The sequence below is a fragment of the Aspergillus melleus genome, assembly GCF_016097325.1.
Source record: "Aspergillus melleus strain CBS 546.65 chromosome Unknown contig2, whole genome shotgun sequence".
Taxonomy (NCBI): Eukaryota; Fungi; Ascomycota; class Eurotiomycetes; order Eurotiales; family Aspergillaceae; genus Aspergillus; species Aspergillus melleus.
This window is the reverse complement of record NW_025763371.1, coordinates 3967529-3991373: the sequence shown is the minus strand read 5'-3', so window position 1 is coordinate 3991373 and position 23845 is coordinate 3967529. Positions and strand designations below refer to the sequence as shown.

General features: G+C 50.2%; 9 protein-coding genes across 9 annotated transcripts; 5 read left to right on the top strand and 4 right to left on the bottom strand.

The window, feature by feature from the left end:
- Positions 1 to 4092: 4092 nt before the first annotated feature.
- LDX57_004190 (putative COP9 signalosome subunit 2 (CsnB)) lies at positions 4093 to 5797 on the bottom strand (the record flags this gene model as incomplete). Its single annotated transcript, XM_046085847.1, has 4 exons — positions 4093 to 5343; positions 5405 to 5465; positions 5521 to 5679; positions 5754 to 5797. The coding sequence occupies 4 exons, from the start codon at positions 5795 to 5797 to the stop codon at positions 4093 to 4095; spliced, it is 1515 nt and encodes a 504-aa protein (XP_045941810.1).
- Positions 5798 to 7341: 1544 nt separating this feature from the next.
- rho3 (Rho family GTPase RHO3) lies at positions 7342 to 7875 on the top strand (the record flags this gene model as incomplete). Its single annotated transcript, XM_046085846.1, has 3 exons — positions 7342 to 7440; positions 7503 to 7704; positions 7757 to 7875. The coding sequence occupies 3 exons, from the start codon at positions 7342 to 7344 to the stop codon at positions 7873 to 7875; spliced, it is 420 nt and encodes a 139-aa protein (XP_045941809.1).
- A 577-nt stretch (positions 7876 to 8452) lies between these two features.
- On the bottom strand, positions 8453 to 9307 carry LDX57_004188 (lipoyl(octanoyl) transferase LIP2; the record flags this gene model as incomplete). Its single annotated transcript, XM_046085845.1, has 1 exon — positions 8453 to 9307. One exon carries the CDS (start codon positions 9305 to 9307, stop codon positions 8453 to 8455), a length of 855 nt encoding a protein of 284 aa, XP_045941808.1.
- Positions 9308 to 10053: 746 nt separating this feature from the next.
- Positions 10054 to 10851, bottom strand: LDX57_004187 (pyridoxamine 5'-phosphate oxidase family protein; the record flags this gene model as incomplete). Its single annotated transcript, XM_046085844.1, has 2 exons — positions 10054 to 10668; positions 10735 to 10851. 2 exons carry the CDS (start codon positions 10849 to 10851, stop codon positions 10054 to 10056), a joined length of 732 nt encoding a protein of 243 aa, XP_045941807.1.
- Positions 10852 to 11477: 626 nt separating this feature from the next.
- LDX57_004186 (NIPSNAP family protein) lies at positions 11478 to 13739 on the top strand. The gene is made up of 2 exons (XM_046085843.1): positions 11478 to 12749; positions 12856 to 13739. Exons 1-2 carry the CDS (start codon positions 12071 to 12073, stop codon positions 13338 to 13340), a joined length of 1164 nt encoding a protein of 387 aa, XP_045941806.1. The 5' UTR covers positions 11478 to 12070; the 3' UTR covers positions 13341 to 13739.
- A 1511-nt stretch (positions 13740 to 15250) lies between these two features.
- On the top strand, positions 15251 to 16089 carry EPT1 (aminoalcoholphosphotransferase; the record flags this gene model as incomplete). The annotated part of the gene is made up of 2 exons (XM_046085842.1): positions 15251 to 15910; positions 15973 to 16089. The coding sequence occupies 2 exons, from the start codon at positions 15251 to 15253 to the stop codon at positions 16087 to 16089; spliced, it is 777 nt and encodes a 258-aa protein (XP_045941805.1).
- Positions 16090 to 16963: 874 nt separating this feature from the next.
- Positions 16964 to 17503, top strand: rps27 (40S ribosomal protein eS27; the record flags this gene model as incomplete). Its single annotated transcript, XM_046085841.1, has 3 exons — positions 16964 to 16966; positions 17181 to 17243; positions 17321 to 17503. 3 exons carry the CDS (start codon positions 16964 to 16966, stop codon positions 17501 to 17503), a joined length of 249 nt encoding a protein of 82 aa, XP_045941804.1.
- Positions 17504 to 19301: 1798 nt separating this feature from the next.
- FSH3 (alpha/beta hydrolase) lies at positions 19302 to 20159 on the top strand (the record flags this gene model as incomplete). The annotated part of the gene is made up of 1 exon (XM_046085840.1): positions 19302 to 20159. The coding sequence occupies one exon, from the start codon at positions 19302 to 19304 to the stop codon at positions 20157 to 20159; it is 858 nt and encodes a 285-aa protein (XP_045941803.1).
- A 3213-nt stretch (positions 20160 to 23372) lies between these two features.
- On the bottom strand, positions 23373 to 23828 carry RPN5_2 (proteasome regulatory particle subunit; the record flags this gene model as incomplete). The annotated part of the gene is made up of 1 exon (XM_046085839.1): positions 23373 to 23828. One exon carries the CDS (start codon positions 23826 to 23828, stop codon positions 23373 to 23375), a length of 456 nt encoding a protein of 151 aa, XP_045941802.1.
- Positions 23829 to 23845: the final 17 nt, after the last annotated feature.

Sequence of the window (23845 nt, the reverse complement as noted above, 5' to 3'; positions counted from 1 at the left end):
ACCTCACTGTTCCTCACCGTGAACACCGGCCGCGAGGATCAGACCACCACCTCGCTCTGGCGGTCATCCTGGAAGCCAGCAGGGCTATTCGGCCGGTGCATCCCTCCGCGTTCTGGATGGCCAAAGCCCTTGACCGGCTCAGGTGGATTTCTAATCCATTTCGATTCGAGGTTAGGCCAAATGGAAGTCCAGGAAAATTCTCGATCCGGCGGCTAGGAGAGGGCTTGCATATGCTACCTCGGAAGCCACTCCGAGGCCGTATCCTCCCCTCCTGTCCCGCTGTGGTAGTTGCCTTCCCTTCGGTTGTCCCTTAGTGCCGTACTTTGTACTGTTTCCGTACCTGGATCCTGGGAATCGGTGGTTTTTCTTTTCTCGCTCTTGTTCTTTCTTCCTGTACTTCTTCTTTCTCAGCACTTGGGACGCCGCGGACTTTTTATGTCCTTCCCGTCCGTCATGCAAGGGAGGCCTCTTCCGATTCGCCTTCAGGGTCTCTTTTAATAGCATCGCGCATCCCGGTCGACTGGAACTGGACTCTGAGTCCTCATCTTGGGTTTGATGAGACTATTTTGGCCCTTGGCCAAGTTACGGAGTACATGGTGGCAGATTAATCCACGATAGAGGAAGGATTTTGCTGCGTGTGATCGCTTTACAGATAAAACGCACGCACGGTATTTCCCCCCACTTGACGTTTTTTCGCTTCTGGTTTTTTTCTTACTCTGATTTGATTGTATTCTGTCTCTCGTTTTTCTTTTTACGCCCTCTCCTTTTTCTTTTCTTGGTGCCTTGTGCTGCTGTGTACCCCTAACTTGCAGTCAATCGATATCTACTCCGTGCCGTTTTGTCATTCCAGCATGACCCTTGTTGGTGATTATCAAAACTACCATTTAGCATCAGGAACGCCATCACTCCACCGAGCATATCGGGCATTCATGTCGGAAAATCCTCGGACCTCTTTCCAAACCCTCAAATTCCCGATTACCCACCGAATGCCTGCCTGCTTTCGCAAATGCGTGCGACTGCCCAAGGACGAGCTTAGGTACCTAGGTCCCCGCGGCAGATAGGGTGGCCCGGTAGGTACCTAACGGAACACGTAATGATAGTGTCGATGGGGTCAAATCAACATCGACGCCGATTGCGCGATTCTCCTGGCTTTCTCCGAGCCGGTCTCTCTGTCTAGGACGTAAATGGCAATTATCACCTACAGGCGCGACTCCACCTGGACCGCCCGTCCGAACCGTACCGCACCTTATCCGTTATCGCGTCGACCGTCACGAGTACTCCGTACAACATCTGAACGACGTAATCCTCGCCATTGCGGTCGATGCCGCGAAGCGGACCGACGTGATCGTTAAACATCCAGTGGGGTGGGCCAAAATCGTCTGGAGAGTGGACTGGATGGCTCATGGGTAGACCCGGCCTACCGCATCCTTAGTTCCTCGTTCCCTTCGAGTAGATTGCTGGATGTAGGTAAGTGAAGTCCAAGTACCCTGCTTGTCGCTAATAACCAGGGGAGTTCGGAAATCATCCAAATTAAAAGCCAGCATGAAAAGAAAGACGGGGAGTGGGATGAAAGCAAAGAAATGCCCTCCAGCGGGGCGGACCAAGTCCATTCGATGACAGGCCGCCAATTGGCAAAAGTACTCCATTCTGACCGTCTCTTGGCGGGCCGTCTTGTTGCAGTCTTTGCAGGCCCTGAAACTGTCCTTCCCACTTCCCACTTCCCACCGACCGACTGTCACCGACTTATCGCGTTACTCACTGGCTGGCTAAATGCGGTGGGTGCCGTGCTTCTTCTGCATTGTCCGCTGCACGGGACAGTCTGCTCGTTGGCGAGGCAGTTAGTCCAAATTTCAATTTTCCCCTTTTCCCTCTTTTTTTTTTTTCTTTCAGAACAAATCCACTTTTATAATAATTTCAACGAGAGGGGAAAGGAAGGGAACCGGGGATTGTGGGCAGTTGGATCCGGCCTATCGATCATACCGACAGAAACTCACTAGGCATGGGTTCTCCGGTGGACACCCGGTGATCCTGGCGAACTTAGTGCCCTCGAGGAGGGGACGAAGCGCTATTATGGAGTAGTTTACGCTGTCTTCTGTGGCAGTAAGGGTTGGGATCCATCGGAAGGAAGCGAATCCTCGTCTCTGTCCTCTAGGGTAACTCACTACGGTGTCGTTACTGACACTTGACAGTCTCTACTTTTCTCCCTTGCAGAATTGTACGGAATTCGGTGTACTCCTTGTACTAACTACTCCGTAAGGTACAGTTGAGTTTTCTGTCCTTGCCTGTCAGACGGCCATGATCCACCGACACGCTGCTCTTTGACGTACGTGAAACTCTACTCTACTGTCAACATTGCGACTTTGTTCTGTCAATCATCAGATAGACTTCTTCTGTTTACTGTCTGGTTAACAGATTGTTGAGTCCAAACTCGCTAAACAATTATACTACAACTCAGTTATCGCCCCTTCGCTCTAATTACCCAGTATATTATCATCGTATCGACCTACCTCTCTTCTTCTCATCCTACCTAATTAACTCCGACCCTCAAATCATCCCCTGTTCGTCCAAACCCGTCGGCCGAACGATGAAAGCGACATGCAGGAGTTCAACCCCGATCTCCACTCGGCGCTTGGCTGTTGACACTTACTACGGAGTACTGTAGGTAGGTACACCTACCTAACAGCTCGACAGACCGTTATGCTGTGTATGTATGTATGTCTTGTGTCGTAGACTGGTAGTTAGTGGTCGTACAGAATATGTATGCTAATATTGGCCCTTGCGGACGGTTGACATGGGTGGTTTCATTTTTCATTATTTAATTATTATTACAATTCTCTTGAAAGATTCTTTTCTCTTGAAAATAATAAAGATTAAAAGGAAATTGAAGTTTTTCTCTGTGCAGCCCCACAGTTGAATCCATTCAGGTCTTCGGGGTTAAGGTTGGTTTCTGGAATCCTACCTACCTACCTACCTATGTACCTAACCTACCTACTTAGTTATGTAGGTCAGCATGTATACACGCACTACGGACCTCGCGTAGATACCTAGTGTAGGGTAGGGTAGGGTAGGGTACCTTAGGTAAAGTATATAGTAGTGTGTAGTGAATGGACATTGGACAATAAACATAGTCCCGTCATGTCGTATTATGAGGTAGTAACTAACCAGGTAGTTACCTACACCGAGTAACTCTATAGAGCCTAAGGATTAATATATTAGGTTATATTACATTAGTAGGCTATGTAGGTAGGCAGCTTTCCCTAGCGAACTAAACTTCGTATGTCATATACTAGAGCGTACTATACTATAGTACAAACTAGTATAGGAGGGGATAGGATGGGATAGGAGAGGATAGGAAGACAAGGAGAGCTAGTAGTACTACCTACCTAGTAACCTACGGTAGTAACCTACCTGCCTTAGGTACAGGTACATACATACTTAGCTACTACTACTACTGTGTACTGAGTAGACTACCTAGGTAAGACTGTCTACGGGATGACCTGACCTACCTTACCCAGTCGTGTGTGTCTGCGGTGCTGGCTCTGCATGACCACCACCACCACCCCCTCTGACACACCTCCAACGACCGACCCCGGTACCGGATACCCCTGTCACTGGGTCTTGTCTTTATCTTTTGTTCTTGATCTTCGGGGTTTCCGGTGTGGATAAATATAAATAGTACGGTCGATGTATGTATGTATGACGGTATGTCCGTATGTACATACATACGTGCCGCCATGGACAAATGTCATGGGTACGTCGTCGAAGTAGGTAGGTAGGTAGTTTAACCGTTAGTGTTTCCCAAGGTAAGCAGGTATTGGCCATAGGTAAGTACCTAGCAGGTAAGAGTAAGAATGTTCTATCCTGGGGCTGGGCTGGGGCCTTTTCTTGTTTGCTTTTTATTTTTTCCAAATCGTCTTTATTCTTTGGTTAAAAATCTTCCCCCCCTTGGTCCCGCTCTGCAGCTTAACAAGGATTATATCCGGTCGATTCTGACTCTCATCGCCCGTCTTGCGCACACCCCTCTCTCTTTCTCTTTCTCTCATCTGTGCTTCATCCGCCTTTCCCCGTTCCCTTTTTCCTTTTCTTCTAAAATTAAAATCCCCGGGGTCCTGCTGCTTTCGCCGCGCCTTTGCCCTTCCACCCTGCACTCCGTAATCGGTGACTGCCAGCACGTCCGCCCCCTGCGGGCATCTCATCACCGAAGCCCGACGGGAAGGCCGGTCCGCCTCTTAGCCCATGGAGCTGCGAGGTCTCGTCGCTCTTGAATCCTTCCGCATCGTCTAGGGTGGCGCGCCAGAGGGTCCGAAGCGATGCGTTCCACTCCTCCAAAGATCGTAGTCGATCCACGTCGCTAGCACTTTCCACTAACACGGTTCCACTCTCTTGGTCGATTTTGGCGTTGAGCTTCTTGTCAAGGATTAGGAAGCTAAGGATATCCTGCACTTCGGGCACCGAGATCTTGATGTGTTTGGAAATGAAGCTGAGCGAGAATCGGGTGTAAGGCGCGATGAGTTTGAGGACCGCCTTGGTTCGCATGTTCCGGCTCACCTCGTCGATGTTCTCCGCGATGAATGGGTCGGCTAGCACGTCGGGGTTTTTGCTGAGAACGGCTTCGTAGGCGTGGATGTCGTCTCGTTGGAAGGCGTCGACTAGGTCGGTCATCGCGGAGATGCGCGGGTCGCTCTTGTAGGGCTTGGTCTCTTGCGAATAAAACGGATTGATGTCCGATTTCATCAACATGGTGGTCAACACGAGGTACTTGAGGACCTGGATCCGCTGCATCGAACCCGCTTCGTCGTAATTGCGGAATGATTCGAAAAAGTCACTCTGCGCCTCCTCCCAGTTTTCTTCGCTCATGTGCATTTTGCCTCCACACTCTCGGATGATACCCATGATCTTGGGATGTGGCACGGCGGACCGCACGCGGAGGGCGCGCTGGTATAGAGCCTTCAGCCGTTTGTTGTTCTTCGTCTCCGCGTACATCTGAATCTCGAGCGCATACAGTTCAAGTAGGTACGTGCCCTTACTCGGGTCGTCCGATCCGTCTTCGCGTTGACATGCTCGATGTAGTTCCCGCACCTTTTTACTCAGTTGGCCGTATTCCTTGCGTTCTAGCCAGAGGCGGGCGAGTTTGATGTTCGTTTTCAACCATAGACGCTCGTTATTCGTGTTCTGGAAAGAATGGAGGGTCAGTGAATAGAACTCCTCCATGCACTGGTAGGCTTTGTCGTCGTCCGATCCCTTCTCGATATAGTCGAGCATGTTGTTGATAGACTTCTCGGAGTAATTTCGCGTGACGGCCGATTTGACGTAGGTAAGCAGTTCCCTGTAGTGTTCGACGGCCTGGAGAAGGGTTAGTATCGCACACAGAGTGACAGAAGGGCCGAGGGGATGAGAGGCGTACATCGCTATACCGCCCGAGCTTGAACTCCAATTTGATGGCTTGCTTGAGACCTTTGAATCCCCTTCAGGGCCATCAGTATTGGGCTTGTTATTCACGGGCGGGATGTGGTCATTTACCAGTCGCCTTTCTCCTCCTCTAGTGGCGGTACCCCTAGGAACTCCACGATCGCCTCCTCCGGGGAGTCTATCTTTATTTGTTTGGCATTGTAGTATTTGTTTTCGATCCCGACGTCGCCGGACTCGTCATCATCCGCATCTTCGTATTCAAAGTCGTACCTATCATTGAGATCGGTTAGAGAGGCTGTTCCGTGTATTCGCTGCATGCAAGAGGGGGGAGAGGGGGAACGCACTCCTCGTCACCGGAATCTTGCATGAAATCGTCATCGTCCGACATCGTGAGTGTTGTGAAAGACTTTTCGCGCGGGTTTCGGGTCGTCTCAAGTACCTGCCAGCGGTGAGGGATTCCGGATCCTCCGTACAGGTAAGAATAATCGAGGGTCGGGGAGAGTGGTAGATGGATGGGAGTCGCAGTTCAGGTGGGAAAGGTAGATAAAGTACCTCAGCAAGTCGCAACCAAAGGAAGCTCCCGCACCTATCGGAGCCTGGGGCCTTCCGACTTACTTTCCCCGCTTGACCACGACTGATGGGTCCGACCGTCGTCTACCTCTATCATTAGTTCATTACGATGTGTCTGGTTCGATTCCTTTCAGGATCTAAAGGACTACTACTGATAGAATCATGGTCATGTGCTTTGTTGGGTATTGAACCAGAATTGATAGGTCTAATAGGACTCTACGCAGAGGGCAGGACAAGGACAACCCTTGGTTCAGGCTACAGTATCGGTAACTATATACAAACAATAAGGGAGGGACAATGAGAGTACACCTCGAGAATCTTGACTTTCTGCATGGCACTTTGACTTCCTTTGTTTGTATCTGTTCCTCTCTGCCGTGTGTCCCACTGTGGAAACGCCTACCTGCCCATGGAACTACCGGTTGGAGTAATGGCCGGGCGCTCTTTGTTTTATATATTGCACGACTCGTACGCAGCGTAGGTCGATAACGACCACCATTCCGCAAGTCCCAGTACCTCAGAAGACAGAATCGAACCGATTGACGACTGCCTGCAAAATGCAACTAAAGCGAGAGCCTCAGAAGTCAGGCACTGCGCGGGAGGCGAAGGCCCTTGGCAGATGACGATCACCTTATTCGCTGATCCTTTTCAGGATCCGATGACATCGACTCTGCACGGCCCACGACTCGTCCTTCTCAACCTTCATCTCCTCCTTATTTCCCTCTCCGTCCCGGCCGCTTTCTATTCTTTACCACCGCCTATCTTAATATAATCGATTACCGTCTTATATAAAATCGCCTGATCCCGATCTCCTCGACCCGGATTCGCGCCGACCCCCTTCTCTTATCGCATACTCGACCGAGCGGCCTTGGACGGATTCTCTCTTCACAATGGACCTGTGTGGGCGTCAAAAAGTGGTTCGGCGCAAGATGGTGCTGTTGTCAGTGATCTCTACCACTCGATGATAATACTTGAAATGATAAGGGTCTGACAGTCATTCGAAACAGAGGTGATGGAGCTTGCGGCAAGACGTCGGCCCTGAATGTCTTTACGAGAGGGTTGGCAACTCCCCGTTTCCCCTCCCTTCGCTCAACGAGCCACTCGCTAACTCTCCGCGTCCAGATACTTCCCAACGGTTTAGTAAGAATTACCCTTCTAGGCAGTGCTGGTCATGCGATATTAACATGTGCAATCATCGCATAGTGAACCTACTGTTTTCGGTACGCGCGTTCTCTTCCCATCCTGGATCATACTTGCTGACGATCCCGGCTTCTAGAAAACTACGTCCACGGTAATTGATTCGCTATCAACGGTCCTTGTTATGCATGCTTATGCTTCTCAGATATTTTTGTCGACAATGTACACATGGAACTATCGCTCTGGGACACGGCTGGCCAGGAGGAATTCGACCGACTGCGCGCGCTGTCTTACGAAGACACACACGTCATCATGCTGTGCTTTAGTGTAAGCGCTTCTTACACCTCACCTCGTCGGAGTATATGATCTAACTGCATATCCAAATATAGGTCGACAGCCCCGATTCGTTCGAAAACGTGGCGAGTAAATGGGTGGACGAAATCTCGGAGAACTGCCCGGGCGTCAAGCTGGTCCTGACGGCGCTCAAGTGCGACTTGAGGAAGGATGAATTCGAGAACAACAATGCGAACGCCATCGCATACGAGCAGGGCCTTGCCAAGGCCAAGGAGATCGGGGCCGTGAAATATCTGGGTAATTAGATTCCTCCCATCGCCTCCAATGAGCAATGCTGATGTGATGATAGAATGCTCCGCCGTCCAGAACCGCGGCATCATGGAGACCTTTTACGAAGCAGCCAAGGTCGCTCTAGACGTTAAAGCCCCAGGGTCGACCGGATCTAAGGGAGGGTGTGTCATCCTTTAAGCATTTTTTGGTTATTTTTTCAGGTTTTGGAGGGCATCTGTCGACCGCCTTACTTCCTTTTCTTCTTTCCTATACCCATATTGGTTCTTTGCATTCCACAGCGGACGCCTCTGCACCTGTTGCGACCTATGGGTTTGCCGGGTCGAGGCAGTCTTATGTTCCCGTGACACTTTAGCCTGATGGTTTTGCGTCTTTCTTGGCCTGTTCTCTTCTTTATACATACTTTTGTTGGCTTCGCTTTATAATCCGTTCATCGTCGGTGCTGTCACTCGGTGACCTCAAAGTCACCGGTTTCCGGTTGGAAGTACCGACACTGCGCAATTTGAACTCGATTGGATTAGCTCGATCGAGACGAGGATCGAATTTTGCTTACTATATTTCCTATAGAGAATCACATGTACCATCTATATGATGACATCTAATCACATGAAACGTCATTTTGCTTATTGGTGTCCCTCATGTCCGATGACAACCAATGTTTTGTCTTGAACCTAGAAACTCCAATTCCTATGCCACATTGACAAGTCCTAGCTATATACATACATCAACAACCGCCCTCAACCCAACTTCAAACCACTCACTCACTCCCCCTCAACTCCTCCTCCCCAACCGTATACACCTCATCCACCTTCTCCCCCGTCGCACTCCCCCCGCACGCAAAATCCGCATTCAACCTCCTCACAAAGGCCTCCACGAACCCCCCGGCCACCTCCCCCACCCCAACATCCTTAACCCCCAACCCATGCAAACTCGTCGCCTCCCTCCCCTCCAACCCGCACGGCACAATCTGCCTAAAATACCACATCGGCTCCTCCGTCACGTTGAACCCAATCCCATATGAACTGATATTCCGTCGCAGATGCACCCCCACTGCTGTTATCTTCTTCGCTGGCCCCGTCTCGCCCTCAGGAGCAGGCACCCACACGCCCGGATCCTCTGTCACTTGGCCCGTGATGCCGTAGCCGCGTAGCACGTCGATCACGCTGTTCTCGAGGAGTCGGATGTGGCACCGCGGCGTGAGTCCTAGACGTCGGAGATCTAGCACTGTGTATGCGACCATCTGCCCGGGTCCGTGGTACGTCGTTTGTCCGCCGCGGAGGGTGGGGTGGTATTCTGCTTTCTTTTCCGCGGGGGAATTCGAGCTGGAGGTGGAGGCCGTTCCCGGCGCGATTAGGAGCGAGCGAATTGGTTCGAGAGATGGGGGTAGGGAGAGCGAGGTCGATGACGGGCAGGTGTTTGAGGGGGGGAGGTCGCGTCGACCGGTCGTGTAGACTGGGTTGGGCGTGAAGGTGATGATGGTGGGATCGGGGGGTGGGGAGGTCGGATGGAGGGTCTTTTTGTGGGCGAGGAGTCGGGTCGTGAGGGTTTGTTGGAGGGCCGAGACGCGGCTGAAGGAGGTTATGTCGGGGATGTGGAGGTGGACGAGGCGCATTTTGAGGGTCTTTCTTCGTTCGTTTCGTTCTGGTGTTGAAGTGGTTGAGGTTGAGATGGATAGCTAATAATAGCTTGGAGTGAATGGATGAGAAGTTCAGTGTTGAAAGATAGGTAACGATATCATGTCTTTCTGGAATAGGAATTAGGATCGTCAATTGAACTTGAGGAGCTTGTTGTGAATTGACCGGTCGGTGGACTGTATCCTGTACAATCAAGAGGACATTAGGTTGTGTCGCACGGAGATCGAGTAGTTAGTAGTGCTTGTTAGTTCCGATAAGATTTCGACAGACGTCACCGGCCCGGAAAAGTCATGTGATTCATGGCGAGGACTATAGCGTTGTTTGTCTCTTGTCAAGGGGTTTTGGTTCTATTGTTTGTTGACTGGCTATTCCTATTCACTTGATACAATGTACAAAGAGTCTTTATGTAGGTAGACTCTTTTTTTGTTGTAGTTGCTCTGAGCAGTAGTCCTATGAGGTCATCACCCAGCCGAAGCTCGAGTTCCGCATTTTCCAGTCGCCGGAAGGATTCAAATTTTGTGTATCAAGTATATAAGACAGTATCGGTATGAGATTTTGAATACAGGTAAGAAGGAAAGTTGCACAACAGTCATAAATTCATGACATCCCTGCTTGTCCCTATAATGACAGGGTTGAAAAGAAGTAGCAAAAGAAGAGATCCTAGAGCAAAGGATGTCAAGTATCCAAGCCTAGACCCCTCATAGACCCTATATAATACAAGAACCTAAGCATCCAACGTTCCATTGACCAAAGGAGTTTGTTCCTCGCCTTCCCGGACCACCACCCAATCCCGGACACCTCCCTTCCAGTCGGCAATGCGGCCTTCGCGCACACGAACCGTCACAACACGCACGTCGCTATCTATCGACACGCTGGCGCGCCGTTGACCAGGTTCTTGCTGCTGCTGTTGCTGTTGACCAAACAGACCCATTTCCTCCTCGAAGGTGTTGTTCTCCAGGTGCCGCTCCTTGCACCAGGATTCTTCGGCGGAGCCGGGCTCGAGGAAGCGGGCGGTGCCGGTGATGGTGGTGGAGATACTCGAGAGAGCGCTCGTGTTGAGGTTCAATAGCAAACTGGCCAAGGAGGATCGCGTCGCGGCCGGTGGGGGGGATCCTTCGCGTTCGCCGGCGTTGGAGGCTCGGGTGGGCGGACGATGGGAGACCCAGTCATGGACCAATAGGGAAACTCGGGGGTTGGTCAACAGGTGATTGGTCTTGCGCGAGGACGGGTTGGTGGTCATGATAATGGTCGGATAAGGGTCGAAGGGCGTCGATGGGAGGTAGGTATATGACATGAGAGAGATGTGGGGGGTCAGGTCATCACATGTTGCGAGATGGAGCTAGACGGTCCAAAGGTTAATATGTGTGCATTTTGCGACACGCATCTGCAAGGGATCAGAACGTACAAATCGCGAGTTCTTCAAACACGCAATGACCTCGGGAGGAAGGGTGGTTGCGACATGGGGGTGGGTGGTGGTGGCCGATGCCTCATATGAGAGGGGCGGGTTGACAGAGTCAGTCATGGCGTTGCGGGAGAATCAGAAAAAGGGAAATAGCAAATAGAAATAAAATGAGACTAAGAGGGGAAAAAGAGAGAAAATTAAAAATAAGACAGAAATAAATCCGAGCGAGTCTCCGACAGAGGGCGAGAGGACGGGGATTCCCTGGCGATGGAGGGGAAGAGGGAAAGCCGTGGCGGTTCCGATCCGAAGAGGACGAAAGAGCCTTGACCGATTTGGGGCAGTCCCCCGTGCTAGTCCCGATTCGGTAGGGGCGGTCGAGGCTGGTCGGTGCCTTCGCTGGTCGACGTCATGGCTGAACATTCACCGTAGCAACTACCTAGGTGTACTCCTGAGCAGGCAGGACTCCATAGTACGCTGTAAGCTGTAAATATTACTGAGCTGTTTCATGTCGCGATCGCGCAGAAACATTGCTTTCGTCATCGTAGCTTCAGGAATGGAGCAACACGCAATGATGATCGACGAAGAACAAGGGTTATCCACAAATTATCGTACAGAGGGATGAACATCGGGGCTATCATCTTTGATAGTGGATGCGAGCGTCCGAAGTAGCGTCATGGTGAATTATCATTGCTGATGCTATCATACTATCAAGTACCTTAGTTACCTGCCTGACATACTTAAATACCACCCCGTGACTGCGACGGGCGCACCTTCAGGCTGCTTCCCCGCACTTCCAGTCCCAGCTTTCCCCAGCTTCCCGTCCTTTCCTCTACTCGTCTTCTCTTTCTCCTCTCTTCCATTGGTGTTTCAATTCCTCATCTCCTCTCAGCTTTCGACCCGTGAACGTGATCCGACCGTTAACACGGACTTTTTCTTCTCCGCTTGACCAATCCCTCGAAGTTCACTGGTAGTTGCTGCCACCGCGACAATCTCGCTCCTCTCTTCTGCAGCAGCCTTTCCATCCTAGCCGTCTGGTCAGACCATCGACTTCACCCCTGTTGCTTGTGTCGCCCTCGTTGCTGCTCCTCATTTCCCCTCCCTGTGCAAAAACCTTCCTACACCCCCCTTTTAACTGTTGTCAATATACTGCTCCTGCAATTGCTTTTTCTACTTTGTCGCTCGTCCTTTTTGAAGCCACGATCCTGAGATCGCCTGGTTTGTTACGATAGTCGCCTTTTACATCCATCCCTTTGCAAATCTGTCTTCTTTTTTTCTGTACCTTCTCTCTCCTCGGGCGTTGAATCATTGAAATACGACCCCCTGTGTACGATTACCTACGATGTTTCTAGCACGCATTGCCCGACCGGCGTCCTCGCTGGTTCGACCCTTCACCACCTCTGCCACTGCCTATCGCTCACCCTCCATTCGTGACCTAACCCCCGACTCGGCGGAAGAATTTAGTGCGCGTCAGAAGGAGTTTCGCGAGAACTTGGAGGCCGCTCGCAAGCAGCGAGAACAGCAAGAGAGTCAGTCTGTCGATGCTTCTGCTTCTGATTCTACCTCATCCCCTACCTCCCGTGATCGCTTTCGTGAGTTCGCCACCGCTCCCACTGCTCCGCTTGCGAGCAATGCGAGCCGTAAAAATGGCCGTGCTGTATTTGATGCCGCCGACACTCTTGACAAACAGGGATTGGGCTCACTTTCTTCCCACCGTTCTCTAGGAGACGAACAAGTGCTGGATTCCTCGCAGTCTCCCAAGCGCGGGCCTTTGTCCTCTCTGATATACGGAACGAAGGAAGGCCAGCAGTTGGATAAGGACATCGAGCGGTCGTTTTCGCAGGTCCTCGCTCGCGGCAAATACGTCCACTCCATCGTTTTCCACGAGGTGAAGCCCGACAAAGTTGACGAATATGTCGACCTCGTGGGCCAGTGGTATCCCCGGATGGCCGGCACCGAGGAAAACAGGGTGAACCTGGTCGGAAGTTGGCGTACGCAAGTGGGCGACAACGACACTTTTGGTACTTGAACTCAAGACAACCCTTTCTCCCTCATCCCATCCCCTATGCTCGTTGACCAACGAGTCCGGGTTGTTGTATCTCGAGCTAACCCGTTCCGTGTTTATAGTCCACATCTGGGAATATCAGCGATACGAAGGATACCATGCCTCCCTTCACAATATTTCCTGCCACCCCGAGTTTCCCGAGTTCGATCGGAAGCTGAAGAGCTTGATCAAAAGCAAGAAGACTTCGCTGATGCAGGAGTTCTCCTTCTGGCCCACCACTCCACCCCGTCGTCTGGGCGGGCTGTTCGAACTGCGCTCCTACACTCTGCACCCCGGAAACCTGCTCGAATGGGAGACGCACTGGCGTCGTGGCCTCAAGGCTCGCCGCGAAGTCATGGAAGGCGTCGGAGCATGGTTTGTCCAGATCGGGGACTTGAACACGGTGCACCATCTCTGGCAATTTGCCAATCTGGAGGAGCGCAAGATTCGCCGGGAACAGTCGTGGGGCATTGAAGGCTGGGCGGAAACCGTGCACAAGACCGTGCCTCTTATCCAGACAATGCAAAGCCGCATCTTGGTCCCCATGCCCTGGAGCCCCGTGGGATAAGCGAACCAAGTCTGTCCGATGCTGTATCGATCTGTGGTCACACGTCAGATCCTCCAGCCGTGCCAGCCAGTCAGACACGGCTAAAAACCAGCAAGCTTAGGGCATCCTAGCGCCAGGCCAGAATGAATGAGGCATGCGGACTAGCATGGGAACCAGAAGACATTTTGCCGGCACGAACGAATGTGACGGGAAAAAGGTTTCGATCGGACTTCCGTTGAGGGTCTTCCTAGTTCCTATTCAGCCGTGTAGGGCTCTTAGCGCATCAGATCTAGCATTTAGCATTGATATTGTCTCATATGTCTATCCCTGTATCTAGAAATTAAATTGACACTATTGCGGAAAAGCTTACCCCTCTTTTTGCACGGTGCCTCTCGTAACTCTGTTTTTCTTAGCATCGTCATATGGTGCCTCGGATCTTCTCCTGTGTCTCTCAGCTCTCTTTCTCTCTAGTCTCTCCTTTCTGGTTTACCCCACCCGTAGGACGACGATCCTAAATGGGCGTCTCGCTGGGAATGCACCGAAGCCCGGGAAAAATGGATGCCTTCTCCCCCCAGCCGACGGTAGAAGAGCGAATGAAAGACCACACGTGGCTAGTCGAGGCACCAGTGTCACCTTCCCCGATATCCCAATTTATCCCAACTTTTCCTGTTGGATTGCATCGTCGCGGTCGGGTCCTGTTGCAGCTCGTCCCCGCGCGGGAACTGTTTAGGGCCCCGTTTTTTGCCGGGCAGAAAAATAAACATAATAGCGATTCCTAATAAATACTCTAAAATTTTTTGGTCCATCAAACTAGAGCGGCATCTCTCCTCTTCCCCGACGTGTTGTTTTCTTTTCTTTTCCTTGTCTCTCCGCCACCCTGTCTTTGGATTCTCAACAGCCCTATCATATTCCGGACTTTGCCCCCCGTGCAACTCCTGGCTTTGTCTCACCCCTTTCCCTCAAGTGTCACTGAGATTCCGCGCCTCACTTTGAATCCTTTGACGGCTTGGTGTTCCCCGTAAAACCAGAAAGGAACCAGAACAAGAAAAGAAAAGAAAAGAAAAGAAACCCCTTCTTTTAACTTCTCCCCAAGCGACTACGTATCTCGCAGCATCACGTCCGAAAAGAAGGATCCAACAAACCAGAAGCACGATGGTGTACATCCGCCAGCATCAACTTCCCAACCTACGGGAATATCGATATGCGGGAGTTGACCACTCGTTAATAAGCCGATATGTCTTGAAGCCTTTTTATAATCATTTTGTCATCAAATGTTTCCCCATGAGCATGGCGTGAGTAGTGACGCCGGTCTTCATGTCTTGATTTCTCGTGAGTGCTGGTCGGCTAACGGCGTTTCTCTGCTCTTTAGTCCCAATGCTGTAAGTTCCGTGTCTGCGCCTGGATCGGTCTGGTCGTGACGATGTGAATAACCAAGGACTGGTAGATTACCCTGACGGGGTTCTTCTTTGTGGTAGTCAACCTCTTGACCATTCTTTGGTATAACCCAAACCTAGATCAAGACTGCCCACCGTGGGTCTATGCCAGTTGCGCCTTGGGATTGTTCCTATACCAGACCTTCGATGGAGTAGACGGAATGCAAGCGTATGATCCCCAATGCAACCACTTTTCTGGTAGATGAGATGCTAAGATGTCCTGCTATGCAGCCGGAGAACCAAACAGAGCGGACCGCTGGGCGAGTTGTTCGACCATAGTGAGTATAGCCGAGCATCTTCAATTTTAGAAGTGCTGGTGTTGATACTCCTTTTCCTCCGCAGGCGTTGATGCATGCAACACCGCCCTTGGTGTGTTGATTTTCGTGGCAACCATGAACCTTGGCCAGTCATGGTCTTCCATCCTGACTCTCTTTGGATGTAAGCCATATGTAACCCAACCACAACCGACTTCCAGATGATTGACCCAAGCTAGCCACCATGACTTTCTACGTCCAAACGTGGGACGAGTACTACACCCAAGTCCTGACCCTGGGTATCATCTCGGGTCCCGTCGAAGGTGTTTTGACCTTGTGCATTGTCTTCGGATTCACGGCCTATATGGGCGGCGGTAGCTTCTGGCACCGCCCCATGCTCGAGACCGTGGGTATCCCGAAGTTGAATTTCATCCCGCAGCAGGTCTACGATATGCCCTTTACGCAGTGGTACCTGGTCTACGGCGCCTTTGTTCTCTTCTTCGCCACTGGCTCAAGTATTGTGCACGTCATGAAGGTGCGCAAGGAACGCGGTCAAGACCCCTTCCGGCCGCTCCTTGGCCTCCTGCCTCTGGTTGCGATGTGGACTCTTGTTCCGGCCTACCTGTACCTCCAGCCCTACATTTTGGAGAACTACGCCATCCCGGTGATTCTGTTCGTCGGTCTGACCAATGCGTACGCCGTCGGAAGAATGATCTGCGCACACCTGGTCAAGGCTAGCTTCCCCTATTTCAACATGCTCCTTTGCCCGCTCGCGTTGGGTGTGTTGGATAGCGCCGGACCGGTCTTTGGACTCTGGCCTAGCATCCTGGGCGACGGATCCGGCCAAGTTGCTTTCATTTTCGTATGCCTTGGACTGTCGGTTGGTATCTATGGCAGCTTTATCGTGAGTGGCGATCGCCCTATTCTAGTTTTCTCCTGTGACTCCTATGGCTGACTATCCGATAGCATGACATCATCACGACGATATGTGATTATATTGATATCTGGTGTCTCAGCATCAAGCACCCCTACGTTGAAGAGGCGCAAATTGCCAACGGTGATGCGTCTAAGAAATCCCAGTGATTTGCGCATCTTGCGCATGTAAACTACTGTGCGAGAACCGCCACGCCTTCTTATAACACCAGAAACCGGCGCGCATTACCTACCTAATACCGGAGCGGCATATTTCGAATTTCATTCGCCAAATTTGCAATGTACATCAAAGCGTTGAAGCGGGTTGGTTTGATCTTTCTAAAGCAGAAATAACAAAAGGGGTTGAGAACTATATGTCCGGGACATACCATACCAGGACGACGACATACGTGGGCTGGAACACCCTCGATGTTAGTCGCGTCTGATGCAATAATACGTTGGGTTAGCGATATAGACACCATGTCAGATATGTGAGATATGCATTGCGATGTTTCTCTTGTTTTGTTGCGCTTTGCTGTTGTTTTGTCTTTCGATCACTTTCGGCTCATTTCTTTGCCACCTGGAAAGATTTTTCTTTTCTGGTTTTATTTTTTTTTTCGTTTAGTTTTTACGCTGTTCACGCTTTTCACCAAATAATGTGTTAGGATAGAAAATGTTAGATGATTAAGATAGTTCTGGAAGCGTCGCATGATTTTTGCCTCTGTACGGAGTATACCTAACTTTAAGCCTACAAGTATGGAGATGGAAGTCTGGAGGGCCTTCGGGAAGCATGTCATCAAATCCGGGCTGTTGATTGGTTCACATCGGTGGGTCTTGCCAAGACTACCCGGAAGGGCAGCGTTAGCGAGGGTTGCAACCCTATTCTCCCCAAACGGGACGGTGGGTGAGGCCCGGCGAGAGAATTCCCTTCAGACCTTTGCCATCTCCACGAGAGTACCTTTTCGCTTTTCACCCTTCAAGCAGGCCATCTCCATCAGCGCCATTCTTCAACCTATCTCGCTGATCGACTTTTTGTCTCGTCAAGATGGTAGGTTTTTCGTCTACCCTTTTCCCCTTCGACTACGTCCCCGTCAGATACCGATCGCTCTACGCGCAGATAAGGGTCATGTTGCCTTGATCTCGTGCTCGACCTCGTCGGCGCCCGTCGGCTACCTTGGACGCTTCATCTCGAAATTTGCGAATGGGACACTACAAAGCGACAAGAGAGAAGGATGATGTGCTGATGGATTTGTGATACTTAGGTTCTCGCGGTCGACCTTCTCAACCCTGCTCCTCAGGCTGAGGCCCGTAAGCACAAGCTTAAGGTATGACCATTCGATATCGAAATTTCGCCCGTCGATCGGACAACGAGGACTGACTCAACCCTTTCCTAATCCAACAGACCCTTGTGCCTGCCCCTCGCTCGTTCTTCATGGACGTCAAGTGCCCCGGCTGCTTCACCATCACCACCGTCTTCTCGCACGCCCAGACCGTCGTCGTCTGCGCCGGCTGCTCGACCGTCCTCTGCCAGCCCACCGGTGGTAAGGCCAGACTCACCGAGGGATGCTCTTTCCGGAGAAAGTAGATGTCTCGACGCAAATCAGGCCGAAGCGATGAATGAAAGAAATGTGGCGTTCTTCGATAATGGATTAATATGATTCTTTTTGAGCAAATTTAACAACAAAATACTCAGATAGAAGATGGAATCCTTTGCCCATTTGCGAGCAAGACACCCCCCAAAATACAAAAAAGGTTTCGAAGGGAAATGAATGACCAGGCTCAATACTTTTTTTTTCCCGTTTTGTGTTATACCACCAAAAAAGCGTGCTTCCAGTGATCAATACAGGCTTTTATTTCATTTGACAACTGAGAGAAAGGGGAGTTCCGGATATCTGGCAAACATTGATCGGTTCGAGGTTTTTGCATCGCAATCTGTTTTGTCTTCATTATCGACATGCTATCTTCTTGACTCCGTGGCTCGATTTGCGCTCGACAACTATCTACATCGCTTCGACATGTACTTTTTCTTTTCCAATCATCTCTAGTTTCCATACAACAACCGGAGCACGACGGGATGACACCAAATGAGCACATCAGCATGAGCTTTGCCAGCCGCAGGAATTCGAATGTCCAGGTTACGAGAGGGACAACCCTCCGCCAATGACGACACCGAATCACTGAGTTGGGTGACATTGCTAGGAAGGCCGATGTGCTATTCGGATTGGACGACTTGTTCGCAACGGACACTCGTCCTGGCACTGGCAACACCGACAGCTTGCGTGATTCCTGAGAAGGGATGGGTGACTGTCTAGTCGGGTCGGGTCTATCTGTCTGCTATGAGCGTCCAATCCGGCATTCCTCGTGCGCCATGCAATCGTATTTGATGTTTGCTCGATAATGCTGTCCCTCGTAGGCTCGTACTTGTAGACGTATCCGAACGAGCACTTGAGTAGTGTGTCTGAGAGAGCCCCGCTCAGGCCATGCCTGAGTAGTTCGCCATTTACCCCATACTGTAGAGGCCCACATGTATGTATTATGTGCATTGCCAGTGGCCATGGCATTAGTAGCCGTGCGTCATTACTCATTGGTCCATGAAATCTCCGTGGACTACAGTTTACACCGTAGTTTATCGGACATGAACGTACCCAATCTCCTCTGTCGAATGCAATTCTTGTAGAGTTCCTTCCTGAATAGCAATCAATTAACCCGCTTCAAGTTCTTGTATACATGAAAGTCAACAATTCCCCTCCAGCTCTAATAACACATACTAGCCTCAAGACCACTGGTAAACAGTTTGATTTGACCACCTATCATACCCCTCAATTATCGCAGTCGAGCATCTTAGGCACAATATACCTATTCCAGGCAAATTAGAACACGGGGAAGATGATTGGAGTGACTGCACTCAAAAGAACGGTCTTCCACTATATCAACAGGTCTTAGTCTTGGCAGGGAAATTCATGTTCTTTTCACAACGGAGGTAGTGACGAAGGAAAGGGTAGAGGATATCTATACGTCTGAGACCTGATCAACGAATGTAGAACTTAACCAAGTCAATACTAACTTAACAACGGACAATTTACCGGATGGGAAGATGAAAAGAGAAGAAGTATGAAATGGCGGGACATCCTTGCTTATCTTATCGGCACAGGTACTAATTCCTAATCTAGCCTAACTATCTAGAGACTCCGACCTAGTCATTCAAACCGAACGACGCTCCTCAATTCTTCTCCTTCCTATTACCTACCTACCTTCCGACTGAACAGATTCTCTCTCTCCTCTCATCCTTCTTCCCCCCCACCCCTAACCATACCAAATATCCCCAGAACCGAAACGAAAGATACGAAAAGAAAAAAATGCCCCCCCAACCCCTCAAACTCCTCATGCTCCACGGCTACACCCAATCCGGCCCCCTCTTCCACGCCAAATCCCGCGCCCTCGTCAAACACCTCACGAAGGCCTTCTCCGCCACCCATGAAGTCGCCGCAATCTACCCCACGGGTCCCCTGCGTCTCGACCCCGCCGATATCCCAGGCTACGAGCCCCCGGCCGCCAACTCCAACGGCAGCAACGAGGAACATCCCACGCCCGACGCGCCAGAAGCGTACGGGTGGTTTCGGCGCTCGAACACGGCTAACCCGCCGCTGTATATGGGACTGGACGAGGGGTTGGCGGCCATCGCGAAGGTGTTGAAGGAGGAAGGGCCATTTGACGGGGTGATTGGGTTTTCGCAGGGGGCGGCGATGGCAGCGATGGTGGCGTCGTTGTTAGAGGGCGGAGTACGGAAAGAGGCGTTTGAGAAAGCCAAAGCCAAAGGTCTAGGTCTTGGGGATGCAGGGGACGCCGGGGACAAGGAAGGCGTGTTTGGGTATCCGACGACGTTTGAGGAACTGGGACATCCGCCGCTCAAGTTCGCGGTTTGTTATAGTGGGTTTCGGTCGCCTGGGGCGCGGTATCGTGGGTTCTATGAGGAGCCCGGGGTGCAGACGCCCGTGCTGCATGTGCTGGGGACGCTGGATGCCGTGGTAGAGGAGTCGAGGAGTCGGTCGTTGATTGAGGCGTGTGTGGGGGATCCCGAGGCGGAGGGGAAGGTGGTTTGGCATCCGGGGGGACATTTTTTGCCGAGTCAGAGGCCGTATTTGGATGCTGCGGTGAGGTTTATTAGGGAGTCCGTGGAAGAGAAGAAGGGGAAGGCAGGTGATAAGGAAGAGGATGTAAATGATATGGATTTGCCGTTCTAGAGGACTTGGATATCCCCGCGATAGATTGGATAGATACTATAGAGTGTTGCGGTTGTCTTCTTCTTGGATTGTGATAGAGCGTGCAAACGCAGTAGTCCATTTCTATATAAGACCCTGTTCTTACACTAATCTCTTTACTATAAGCTTATAAGGCTACTACTGACCCCTTGACATGGTAGGACCTAGTATTAGGGTCTCAGGCAAACAGTTTACAGACATATAATAATCTAAAGACATGTGATATAAAACCTCTGCATTCACACGAAGGATACAGGAAAACCTAATATAATAGGACAAAACCTGTACCAAGGCATATTAACAAATATAACCAGCATCTATACCAACCAGAATATCCATATAAATCTTCCTCAAGCCTATTAGGCCCCTGGAATCCTCCTAGGAGAGTAATAACCCTGTGATTTAGCCTTATTCCCTGATTGATCATGAAAAAAGTCAAATCCACAAAGCGGTTTCTAGTGATCCACATCAGTCTATAACAGTCATAAGAGTTAAAAGGGCTACAGTTGGCTAATTTTATAAGGAAAAGCAGAGAGACTGAATATATATTAGTACTATACACTCAATACTAATGAATATAAGCTAAAGTTCTGTACATGCTCTAAAAAAGAAAAGCAGAATCGACTCTCTTTAACCCCATACCTCTCATGATATTGCAGTAACGTAATCAACGGGCGAGCGACGAATACGGGCGAGCGACGAGTTTTGTGTCGCGCCCATTACTAAATGAAGCTATTCAACCACCAACTCCGTTGAATTGACTAGATAAATATATGAAAAGATAGCTATTTACTAGGGCAATTTCGAATTGTATGTCCAACTATCCCACAGCCACTACAGCGTTGCGGAGCTCGTCGACGAGGCATCGGAGCAGATTCTTCAGGCTGCTCATTAAGCCGTGTATCAAGCTGCTGAACGCGATTTTGACCTTCCTGTACATTAAGAAGCCGGTCATTACCTAGTTCAGCACGCTTTCTTGCCTTCCTCCGACTTTGTCGCCCATTTTCAGCTTGTAAAGCTTTAATTCGTTCCTCTAAAATGAGCTGGGTTTGCATTGCCATTTGCGCTGCTTTCTCAAGATGTTGAATATGAGCAATCGGACTGCTAGAAAGCTGCCGCTTCTTATTAAGACTGTTCTGTAGGCTTCGGACCTTTCGATCTAACTGGCGAGTATTTTGCGGAGTCTGAAAAGCAGAGGATATCGAGCCTTCAACTAATGATGGTGCAGGTGTAGGCGTACATAGTCGAAAGGTAAGCTGTGAAAGAACACGCTCTGGATTAAATGGCTTAAGCCCTGCTCCTCTAAAACCGCCGTAGATATTGGCTGTAGTAAAGACTTTATCGCGTGCATCTGGATATAGCGATAGAAAGTCTTCTTTATCAATATGGTTGTTGCCGGCAATCATACGGCCTTCAAGAAGCTTTCCGTACGCCCTTTTTAGAGGGCTGAAAATACCCACATCAAGCGGTTGAAGAAGATGCGAAGCATGAGCAGGCATGCAGAGACAGATAATTGCATTCTGTTTACAGAAATCATCGAATTCAGCAGCTAAATGGCTGCTATGGCCATCAAGAATAAGTAAGCGCTTTGCACCAGTTATATAACGTTTTGAAAATGGTTCAAAGACGTTTTTTAGCCAAAGAAGGCCTATTTCATCAGTCGTCCAGCCGTTCTGACTAGTTGCAATCCACCAGTCTTTAAGAAGCTTAGGTTCTTGGAACCAGGCAGCTTGTTGAACGCTTGCTTTTAATATAATGACTGGCGGAAGATGTACGCCTTTTGATCCGATTGTCTCGATAATTGTAACCCACTCACGATTGCCTTGAATGACTCTGCGCGGTCGCTCGCTTCGCTCAACTGCAGTAATTACTTTTGAAGTAGAGCAGAGTCCCATTGCAAAGCCAGTCTCGTCGAAATTCCAGATATCGTCTTCATGTATGCCGTGTTCCTGAATAACAGCTTGTACAGTCTCAAACCAAGGCTTTATAACTGTTGGATCTTCCTGCTTTGCGCGTTGATAGGTCATTTGTCTTGTATATCGTGTACGAAGCTCTGGATGGCGTTTAACAAAAGTATAGGGCCAGTTGATTCCGATTTTTGCTTTAGGATCTTGAAGACCCGCACGAAGTAATATCTCAGCCATTCCACATAGAAATTCAGGTCGAATCGGAAATCCTCGCTTATCTGCATCTAAGAGTCGCTTTCGAAGCAATTCTTCTTCGATCTCCGTAAATTTGTGGTTGTTGGCGCGTGTTTCTGCGCGCGATTTTCTTCCTTTAAGACGTGCACGAAGAGTAGCCTCTGGCACACCAAAAGTCTCTGCAGACTTTAGTATTGATTTAATTTGCTTCTTTTCATAGGCTAAAATAGCCATCTGAATACGATTCTCCTGAGATAAAGGCATTTTTCTGCGGTATATTGACAAAAAAGACGCGTTGAAAATTATTGATTTAGAGACGGTGAGGAAACTCGTCGCTCGCCCGTATTCGTCGCTCGCCCGTTGATTACGTTATGCCAGAATGGACTACAGATACTAGGCATCAATCTTTAGTGGTACCAACCCCTTGCAGCTTGCTTGTTGCACTGCATGTGATCTACATGACATTGAGTGTATATGACTATTAACCTCCCTGATAGCACTTTAAACTGTAGTACAAAACTATAAAATCTCTCTACTGAGCATGTATAGTTGGGTGATCTAATTAGTCAAATCAGAATTCGGAATTTGGTATCTTCGAGCATTTAGCCTTAGCGGTTAGTATGATTAACACCTAGCAAGAGCTGACGGCTATCGGCCAAGCATGATTAGCAATGATTCAAGAGCAGTGGAGATGTTGGTTTCCCATTGGTACATTCCAAGTAGTATAACTGCGCTGCAGAATGTGGGAACAAGGCATTCGACATGTTTATCCCTGTCCGTTCTTTCTTGTGCAGTGGGCTTAGAATGGACCAGCAGCGGCACAGTGCTGCACGTTTCAAACTTGGTTCCCTTCGGTACGACTGCATTGCGCTACGAGACCTAGGGTCTTCTATGTTCAGGCGATGGAGGGGAGAAGGTTACGTGACGGTGTATTGGGGCACCAAACCCAAAAAGGTAAAACCAGCCGCATACAGTAATTCACAGGTCCGCCGTTTACACGCCATATATTCAGCGCCAAAATCCATGCCCATCTCTCCAGCCGTGTCATCAGTTCTTAGCGAGCCTTGCCCTTCTCGCCGCGGGAGGGCAGAATCCGGGCCATCATCTCTTCCTTGGTGATCAAGTGATCGATGCGCTCCAAAAGTCCCAGGAGACTCTTCATGTCGCTGCTCCATTCGTTCAGGACGTCATCCGCATCCCGGGGCTTGGCGAAGTTGACCAGTCGCGCCGGACGGTCGATCTTCGCATAGATGGTCTTTAACGTAACCAGTTCACTGATGTACTTCTCCGTTTCTTCCTCGGTCAGGTCGAGCAGCTCCGTCAACCGACCCATCTGGATGCGAGTGTAGTACTTGGCGACCACCCGAACGTTGTGCTCGATGACGCGCTTGCGGAAATCCTGCCAGCGTCGGTGCGGCTGGTCGTCGGCGGAGTGGCTAGGTTGAGCACTGAAGACATCCGTGTTGCAGAGGTGGGGTCCGAACTGCTCCGAGACCATCGGCCAGCGCATCAGCTCGTGAATGGTAA